This window comes from Hypomesus nipponensis, chromosome 24, assembly GCF_054491055.1.
Source record: "Hypomesus nipponensis isolate SF chromosome 24, ASM5449105v1, whole genome shotgun sequence".
Classification (NCBI taxonomy): domain Eukaryota; kingdom Metazoa; phylum Chordata; class Actinopteri; order Osmeriformes; family Osmeridae; genus Hypomesus; species Hypomesus nipponensis.
Window position 1 is genome coordinate 10,545,001 of NC_140384.1, and position 10,494 is coordinate 10,555,494.

The 10,494-nt window shown below is 48.3% G+C and overlaps 1 protein-coding gene across 1 annotated transcript in view; it reads right to left on the reverse strand.

Moving 5' to 3' along the window:
* egflam (EGF-like, fibronectin type III and laminin G domains) overlaps positions 1-8,516 on the reverse strand; it is a 20,332-nt gene extending 11,816 nt beyond the window's left edge. The window contains 8 exon segments of the mRNA XM_084690587.1: positions 19-131; positions 1,647-1,813; positions 3,654-3,789; positions 3,979-4,096; positions 4,234-4,260; positions 4,377-4,463; positions 5,740-5,849; positions 8,347-8,516. Of these exon segments, the coding sequence (XP_084546713.1) occupies positions 19-131; positions 1,647-1,813; positions 3,654-3,789; positions 3,979-4,096; positions 4,234-4,260; positions 4,377-4,463; positions 5,740-5,849; positions 8,347-8,443 (855 nt within the window). The 5' untranslated portion in view covers positions 8,444-8,516.
* Positions 8,517-10,494: the final 1,978 nt, after the last annotated feature.

Below are 10,494 nucleotides of genomic sequence, written 5' to 3' on the forward strand. Positions count from 1 at the left end.
TGGCGAGGTGACTCCCACCTCCTCTATGAAGACGTCGTAGTCAGAGTTGTCCACATCAAAGCCCTCCTCCTTCAGCGTCTCAGGGACGTAGCGCTGGCCGTAACCTCCCGCGCTGCCCACCTCGTCCACGCCTGTAGCTGAGGAAACACAGGCCCATCAAGGACCATTATAGCACACACCTCCGGGACACTTTTGTACTTTTTCAACCTTTCCAAAAAAACTGAAAATGAAACATTTGGCTCAATTTTTTTTTTTTCAACCTTTAAAAACTTGTTTACACACACTGAAAGGAGAGGGAATTAGAGGATCCTAAAACAGAAAGCAGACTAAATCTGAATGATGGTCGAGCACCATGGAGGACGACAATGATGATGATGGCTATGATAGTGACGAGGATGATAATGACAACAGTATCTTAATGTTGTCTACCTGTAACCCTGTATCCAGGCTGGTGAACCACATAGTGGAAGCTTTTACCTAGAGCAGAACATGAGCCTAAACCAGGCCACCACACGCACACACACACAGACAGACAAAAACATGATCTTCGTGACATTGTACAGCTGAAGTGATAAACAGACCAGAAGTGCATCATGCACACCAGGCTGTTTGGGAAAGACCAAATAGAGCTAATCTGCTCCCCTCAACCCCCACCCCCCTGTCCATCCCAGCCAACACACACACACACACACACGCTCCCCTCAACCCCCACCTCAACACTTATCTTTTCAGGGGGCTTGTGTGCGTGTGTGTGTGTGTTGGGGGGCATGCCATGCCTGTTCTTAATCTAGTCTGATGAGACCGGGGACCTAACCCGCTCCCTCCTGCTGTGAGGAGGAGGGAGGGAGGGAGGGAGGGAGGGAGGGAGGGAGGGAGGGAGGGAGGGAGGGAGGGAGGGAGGGAGGGAGGGAGGGAGGGAGGGAGGGAGGGAGGGAGGGAGGGAGGGAGGGAGGGAGGGAGGGAGGGAGGGAGGGAGGGAGGGAGGGAGGGAGGGAGGGAGGGAGGGAGGGAGGGAGAAGACCTCACTCCTAACAAACTAGGGATTAAGACTGTTAATTCAATCAACCATGTAGAAGCCTCGCTGTAGTGGTGAGACTTGTTGATAACTAGCTTCCCCCCCCAGACCCTCCAGGGAGAGGAGGGAGGAGAACACACACACGCACACACACACGCACAATTGCACACAAACACATACTCACTCATACTTGCACGCACACACACATGCTTACACACACACACACACACACATGCACTTCCACACACTCTCACACACACAAAGGGCTAAGGCGGGTGACTCTGTTCACTGGAGGTTAAGCTGGGTGGGCCAACACACACACACACACACACACTAGGTCTTGGCTCATGGCAGGAGGTATTAGTGTTTGAGTTTAAACTGTTTGGCTGGCATGTTCTCCCACTCCATTATAACATTACTGCTGTGCTGCCTGTGTGTGTGTGTTTGTGTGTGTGTGTTTCAATACCAATCAGCCCAAAATCTTTCCTCTCCCGGGGCCAAGTGAACGTACAGGACAATACAGTAAATGTGCCTGGAACTGATCCAGCTTAGAACACACACACACACAGAGCACAGACAGGACAGCACACACACACACACGCGTGTGAGTGTACAGTGGTGTGTGTCTCACCCAGTGTGCGCACAGGGTTGTTGATCTGGCTGGGAGGACTGAGGCCGTGCGCGTTGACCGCCCGGACCACAAACTGATACTCTGTGTCAGGCCTCAGGCCCCGCATCACCATGGAGCGAGCCTCAATGGGCTCCCGAATGTAGGTCCACTCTGTGTCCATCTCTGGTCTGGAGAGAGAGAGAGAGAGAGAGGGGGGGGGGAGAGAGAGAGAGAGAGAGAGAGAGAGAGAGAGAGAGAGAGAGAGAGAGAGAGAGAGAGAGAGAGAGAGAGAGAGAGAGACAGAGAGAGAGACAGAAAGAGAGAGACAGAAAGAGAGAGACAGAAAGAGAGAGAGAGAGAGAGAGAGAGAGAGAGAGAGAGAGAGAGACAGAAAGAGAGAGAGAGAGAGGGAGAGAGAGAGGGAGATAGATGAATTAAATCAATCCATTCCATTCCATGGAAGGACCGTTATGCAGAGTTCCTGTAACAGATCTGATGCTGCGTTCTGTTGACAGCTGCGTGTGTTGCTTGCGTGTGTTCCAGATGTGGCGTTAGAAGACAGCGTCTCCAGAGACAGTCTGTGGGACTCCACAGACCTCCTCTACCCAGAGTCAGACAGGCTCACTGGCAGCTTTCATCAGGGTGGTGTTTGATGCCTGGTCTGACCATAGCAGCAGCATTGTTCCACATCCTTCAGAGGCTCTGATGTGCGTGCGTACAGCATAACAGTAAGTGTGTGTGTGGGTGGGTGTGTGTGTGTGTGTTTGTCTGGGAATCTGAGACAGTGTAATATGTATTTGCAAAACATCATGCAGAGAGGAGAAGGAATATTTCTCATGTCCTCTATGACCCTACTCTCAATGGTCTCACACACACACACACACACACACACACACACACACACACACACACACACGCACACACACTCCATCATGCATCCAGACACAAACACAGGCAGTCCTGTAACATATTCTGATAGATCTTTAAATGTAAAGATGACAAATAATCCCAAAATAAACATCAATATCCATGAACAGCTCTCTCTTGGAAGTCGCTTTGGATAAAAACGTCTGCTAAATGAATACATGTAAATGTAATGTAAATGAACAACCATGGTAATGCATTATGCAAGACATGGTTTTTTTTCCTGTTACAGTTTTATCAGAATCAACATTTTAAACAAGGATGACATGATCACCTCACACAGTGTGTTTCAGACAACAGAATGTTGGTATTTCAGGTGTAAAGAAGAGACATCTGACTTTCTCCCCTACGACTCCTGAGGAAACAAGTCTTTCCACTCAGACCCCTTCATGTCCTCCCTTTTAACATGCCCCGAGAGACCCAGCTAACAGCTAAGCTAAAGGCTAATAAAGATGATGGATTTCAGTGCTGTCGTTAGTTGCTAGCTAGCGTGGCCCAGAGTAGCAACATGCTAGCTAGCGTGGCCCAGAGTAGCAACATGCTAGCTAGCGTGGCCCAGAGTAGCAACATGCTAGCTTGCGAGGCCCAGAGTAGCAACATGCTAGCTAGCGTGGCCCAGAGTAGCAACATGCTAGCTAGGCAGGTGATGGGAAACCTGAATTTGAGCTCTAAAGTACAGAGATGGAAATGGCCTTTTCCAGCCTGTTGTGATTAATGTGAGGAGGCGAGGTGGAGCAGTGTCCAGGAGGAGGACAGGAGACCGTGAACGTCTCCTGGGTACAGACAGGAGAGGATGAACGTACCCTGGGTACAGACAGGTGAGGATGAACGTACCCTGGGTCCAGACTGCAACCAGCGGAGGTCTATCAAAGGTTACCGAGGAAGAAATGTTGACCACTGCACCAACAAAGGTTTTTTCTGTGTCTTATCCATCAACCTAAACAATCCACAGAAACAAGTGTAGATCCCAATCCCATTGGCTTAGAAACAGGAAGTCGGTATCCGTCAACCAATCAGGATGAGACCTGGTAAGGGCTCACTGTGCTACAAACCAGAAGGTTTGCGGGGAGCAGAGACACACACACACACAGAGAGACGTCTCACCTGATGTATGCAACCAGGAAGTGGAGGACGGGAGCGCTTCCCTCGCTCTCGCCCTCGGCCCAGGACAGCGCCAGTTCTGTGTCGGACACGGGGGCCACGGAGGGCTGGGCGGGGGGCGACGGGGGCATGCACATCTCTGGAGGAACCACAGAGGGATGATGAGGAACCACACATGGAACATGGAACATGGAACATGGAACATGTAATCACTGGGTGGGTGGGTGGATAGATAGATGGATGGATGTGTGGATGGATGGATGGATGGACGGGTGGGAGGATGGGAGGATGGATGGATAGATGGTTGTGATGTCTGACAGGATGTTACCGTGAGCTGCGGTGCTGACGTCGCGGGGCATGCTGGGTCTCCCCTCCCCCGCCCACCCATATGCCCCCACGCTCACCCGGTACCAGGTGGACACCTTCAGGTTCCCGATCACCACGTCCTGGTGAAGGGGGGGGGGAGGGGGGGCACCACAGACAGGGGCTTACACTAAGGTCAGTCCTGCAGAAGCAGTATGAGGAGACAGCTATGGTGGGTGTGTTTGTGGAACATCAAATACAGAGGGAGATCAAGTGATACTTAGTTAGCCTGGCCATCGAACTGACCCTGGAACAACGGGTAAGAACAGGATCCTCATTCATCAACACGAGAACATTTGACGTATCCGTGGTAATGTGACGTATCCGTAGTGATGCAGATGTGTTGTTAAGGGCGGTACTCACCGTGGTCAGCATCTCCAGACTGAGGGGAACTTCCAAGATGGCTGCCGTACCCACCAGACGGTTACTCCTCACCTCTGTATAAAACACCTGGTACACACACACACACACACACACATATAAACACAGGTGGGCAGTCACATACAACCACTCACACACACAAAGCACAGTTATATATATATATATATATATATATATATATATATATATATATATATATATATATATATATATATATATATATATATATAGAAGGCAGTAATACACGATACTACAAACAATCTACCAAGAACCAGTCTAGTTTGTCTCCACCACGGACAGCCCAGGACCCCTGAACCCTTCCTCTCCCTCAAAGACAGACCCCAGGAAATCCAACCCTCACCAACACAACAACAACCACCACGTGTGACAGGCAGGGCCGTGGTGACATGTCAGACCCCACAGGAGGAAACACTACCCCGAAGAGGGATTATGAGAAGGAACCAACTGTGGCCCAACGAGAAGGACCTAATCCCACCGTGTGGCCTCCAGATCCTCTTAGCGCTGACATATGGCCCATCAAAGGGCTGACACTGTCTAAATGATACATATTAAATGCTGTCTTCCAAACAAACAAGACTGAGAAGTGACACTGTACATGTGACCCTGTTATCACCTTGACCCTGTCGTCACCCTGACCCTGTCGTCACCCTGACCGTGTCGTCACCCTGACGCTGTCGTCACCCTGACCGTGTCGTCACCCTGACCCTGTCGTCACCCTGACCGTGTCGTCACCCTGACCCTGTCGTCACCTTGACCCTGTCGTCATGCAAACAGATCGCAGCCCGTGTTCTCTGAGGAGAGATGGATGAAATTGTCTGTAATGGTTCCTTGTGCATTTCAAGCAGGTTAGGTGCTTGGTGTTAAATTTGACATTATCCATTTATTTCAAAGAGAAATAACAGGATTTGTTGTTTCCATGTAAGCAGTCTGACTTGGTGCTAGTACCGCACAGTGTCATGTGTAACTAGAACAGTGTTATGTGTTTAAATGTAGTTACCCGGTCACCTGTGTTAGCTAGGTCTTATATTACATTTTTGCTTGTAGCCAGTGTTAACAGCCAGGCTAACTGTTTTGTAGCATGTACGTACTTTGTAACCAGTGTTAGCAGGCTAGCAGCTATACTAGCTGCTTTTTAGCATGTTCGTACTTTGTAACCAGTGTTAGCAGGCTAGCAGTTATGCTAGCTGTTTTGTAGCACGTACGTAACTTGTAACCAGTGTTAGCAGGCTAGCAGCTATGCTAGCTGTTTTGTAGCACGTACGTACCTTGTAACCAGTGTTAGCAGGCTAGCAGCTATGCTAGCTGTTTTGTAGCACGTACGTACCTTGTAGCCGGTGATAGTGCTGACGTGGCGTCGAGGCATCTTCCATCGCACGCTGAAGGCCGTGCAGTTTACCGTCTCCAGCTGGATGTCCAGAGGAGGACTGAGGCGTTCTGGGACACAGGAAGTGAAGACAAGGTCGAGGTCAGGGTCAGGTTCAGGGTCAAGGTCACGGAACGGGTGGAACTTTTATTTTAAAGGGTGTTTCAACGTTCTGTGGAGAAGTTGTGGAATATGCGTTCATGAGAAAGGAGACTTGGAATGAAAGTAGATAGGGTGAAGGAGAGAGAGAGTGACAGAGACAGAGACAAAGAGAGAAAGAGAGAGAGAGAGAGAGAGAGAGAGAGAGAGAGAGAGACAGAGAGAGAGATACAGAGAGAGATAGACAGAGAGAGAGAGAGATACAGAGAGAGAGATACACAGAGAGAGATACAGAGAGAGAGAGAGAGAGAGAGAGAGAGATACAGAGAGAGAGATACAGAGAGAGAGATACAGAGAGAGAGATACAGAGAGATACAGAGAGATACAGAGAGAGAGAGAGAGAGAGAGAGAGAGAGAGAGAGAGAGAGAGAGAGAGAGAGAGAGAGAGAAAGAAAGAAAGAAAGAGAGAAGAGAGCTAAACCAGTACATGTCAAACAAGCTTTCTAGCAGGAAAGCATTAGGTGTGGTGTCAACACGTCTCTACAGCCCTCACTCATCCAGCACACAGCCAACACACACATCAACGCCCGGGTGCTGTGAGAGAGGCGACAAGCAGCATGGCGGAGCAGGAGGGCGGTGGAGCGACGAGTCATCGCTGGAGGCTCACTGTCCACTTCCTGTTCTGGGTCTGGAGGTTGAGACATCTGGCAGATGATGAAAATGATGGTGATGAAGATGATGGTGATGAAGACGATGGTGATGAAGACGATGGTGATGAAGACGATGGTGATGAAGGTGATGGTCTTGCACAGGTGCCGTTGTCCACAGCCTTGTCTATCCAGAGGTGATTGAACCCGTAATGGAAAATCTTCAAGACTTGCTGAGGCACACAATGGCCATCCTTGAGATGTCATTACACACACACACACACACACACACACACACTCCCCAGCGCATAGAAACTGGATTGTGATGATGATCATCTCACTGGTAATTGTGTTCCAGAGGAGGTATTGTGGCAGGTATAAGTGGTTTGTCTGCCAAAGTGTGTGTGTGTGTGGTATGTACACACTGAGAGGTGTGTGAATCTTGGGGTGTGAAGCGGGAGAGAGAGGAGGGGAGGGGAGGGGAGGGGAGGGGAGGGGAGGGGAGGGGAGGGGAGGGGAGGGGAGGGGGAGGGGAGGGGAGGGGAGGGGAGGGGAGGGGAGGGGAGGGGAGGAACTGAAGTCCCTGAATTGGACAGAACAGACAATAAATTGAATTTTAATTGCCCAGTATGGAATAGAACAGACTAGAATAGAACAGAGGAGAGTAGAATAGAATCTGCTTCGTCTGAGAGCACCGAGGTCTACCCTCTCTGAGTGTTTTTTCGGCAAGACCTGAGTCTGAGCTGTCAGTAGTCCTCACATCCAAACCCAACCTCTCCTTCCCTCCTCCCCTTCTCTCCACTCCTCTCCTCTCTCTTCCTCTCCCACCCTCCACTCCTCTCCTCTCCACTCCTCTCCCACCCTCCACTCCTCTCCTCTCCACTCCTCTCCCACCCTCCACTCCTCTCCTCTCCACTCCTCTCCCACCCTCTCTTCCTCTCCCACCCTCCACTCCCCTCCTTCCTTCCCTCCACTCCACTCCTCTCTCTTCCTCTCCCACCCTCCACTCCTCCCCTTCTCTCCCACCCTCTCTTCCTCTCCCACCCTCCACTCCTCTCTCTTCCTCTCCCACCCTCCACTCCTCTCCCACCCTCCACTCCTCCCCTTCTCTCCCACCCTCCTCTCCCACCCTCCTTTCCTCGGTAGTTCCAGAGCCCAGTCCCTCTCAGTGCCTCCCTCACACAGAAGGGTTTTGCTAGTCAGCCTCATAGGAGTGGTGGCTGTCTCAAGAGAAACACTGGAAAGTAACATGCATTACTGCGTAGGTAATTGCTATAGCCCACAGTTTAAATTACTATGCAAAAGGTATTGTCTTTTGTACTTTTCTGGAACAGACGAGACTGACAGTCAGAAATGACAGGGTCACTTGTCGTATCCATAGTGATGCTGGCGGGTAAAGTTATGCCATCTCGCAACCCCCCCCCCCCCCCCCTTTTTTCTTTCACTGAAAAAAACCTACAGATCCTATAGGACTGCTTCTGTGTGGAACGACCTTAAAAGTAGTCTGTTGACTTAATTGTTTAACTTAACATTGTAGTTGTAACAATTCACACAAATCATTTACTGTCATCTAACTGTGATTACAAAAATATATACTGTTACGTGAAATAATATCCAGTTTTTTGTATGTAAGCTATGTATAGTGTAATTAGGCTACTTCTCATAACGGAAAACGTGAGATCAGTTCTCTGCAGGTGATAATAACAAACAGTAGACCGCTAACCGCTGTTAACTCCCTTTGTCATTCAGGCTACATTAGAGTGATGAGTTTTAAATTATTCTTATAAATTATTAAACAATTATTATCAAATTGTTTGTTTACCCGATCTCCGTACGTTGGTCTTGCGGACACAGAGTGAGATGTCGATAATGGACAGCGAAAACAGAAGTAACAAAGTCTGTTTACAGGTGAACTCCATATCTTCTTTATCCAAGGTCAAATTCTCATTATAAAACCACGTGCAAACGGGTTCCTCAGAATAAGCACTATCAAAACTGATTAAAAACTGGAAGGGAAAAAAATAAAGTTTCTCGGGGAAATTCAGCCCGTTTCACAAGTGGCAACTGTATCCCAAAAGGCAAATCAACAAAGTGAACGTCACTTAGGTTTGTCACTTATCAGATTACACACTGATGAAGATCAAAAGGACGTTCATGAGAATAGAGAACGGAAGTCCGTTGCTTTGCCAGTGTCGCTCGCGCACCAGTAGAGGCAAGTGTCGTTAAAAAAGAATCAAAAATAGAATCCTGACATATACGGCTTCAGATTTTACGCGCAGAGTCTCTTCACGAGTTTCCCAAGTTGAAAAACGACAGAAGAATATGGGAGAGGAGGACATGAAGGCAGGGACGGAGACATATAGAGCTAAGAGGATCATAGGAGTCTAATCTACCGGATAAACTCGCGCCACAGCCACTCAGACTAATATAGAAACGGACTGGCAGAGCGACCGGCTTGCGGACGCGCCGTAGGCGCAACAGTTAGTAAAACCACGAATGTAACGTTACTGCGATGTAAAAACGTTTATAAAAACGTATGTTTCAACAAAACACGGTATTGACAAAGTAAATAAACAAATTACGCACATGTACAATCCGAAGTAGGCTACTGGTGAATTTATTGAAATGCCTTTATAACATATTCAAATTTAAACAACGGCAGAAAAACGGACCCTGGACGAATTGATTGGAAAATATTGTAGAGGATTAGTCTGCTGTTGTCTTGATGAGTAAACATGTGTCCTAACATAACCCAGTTCATGTAGACAGTTCTCTTCCACACTATGGCGCATGTATGAATTGGTTTGTTTCCTGGAGAGTTCAGCCAAACGGCCTGGACAGTGGATGTCTGGCAGACGGGCTTTGGAATGTCCAGATCTGGTTTTGATGAGTGGATCCAAAACCACACACACACACACACATACACAGACCTGATGAGTACACAACGACTGCATGACGAATGACTGAATACGTGATTTACGGTTCACTTCCACATGGGGGTCAACTAACAATCTCCAAGCATCCCTCCTCGATCCAGCCCTCCTCAATCCAGTAGCATCCCCCCAGACTCCAACAGCCCCCCAGACTCCAGCCCTACACAGGCCCCGCCGGGGGTACAGACGGCCGGCTTCTGTACCGGGATCAGACCACCTGGGGAATACCGATCAGTTCATCTATCGAGTGGAGAGTGGCATTACCTCCTCCCCTCTTCAACTGCCATCATCCCCGGAGGCGCGCGGGGTCACCGCAATCCAAACCGCCGCTCTCCGTTGTTCGGCCGTAACCGCGGAGGAAATGAGGAACTGCAAGCAGAAGTCGGAAAGTAAATTGTTGAATATATAATGGAATATATAATGGGGATGTTGTTATATATATATATATATATATATATATATATATATATATATATATATATATATATATATATATATATATATGTGTGTTGTTGTTTTTTTGTTTTTTGCCTCTTGGGTTTCTGAAGGAGTGTAATGTGTTGTGAAGGCTCCATGCTGAACGTTCCTGCATGTAGAACCGGTTGTATTTTAGCTAGAAAAGCTGTGGCATTTGTTGTTGTTTATCCCTGCCAATAAAAACATCCTTTTAGGACTTAAAACCGCAGAAAAACAAACGGCAACACAGCTCATTTAAAAACTAACAACACTCTGATCATTCACAGCCCTGAAACCTTTTTCCAGCTACTAATCAGGCCCAGTTGGTTTTAAAGTTTGCCTATCATTGTTTCAATTCATTAGACGAAGAAAAAAACAGTTATACGCATCTTCTCACCCGTGGGCAGCAATTTGCTCTTTTCATTTGACCGTTTCATAGCTCACACACACACACACACACACACACACACACACACACACACACACACACACACACACACACACACACACTTTTAATCCGGATGTTTCTGTGTCCGTGCATGCCATCACCAACACACCCTCCTGTCACCAAATAGCCTAGC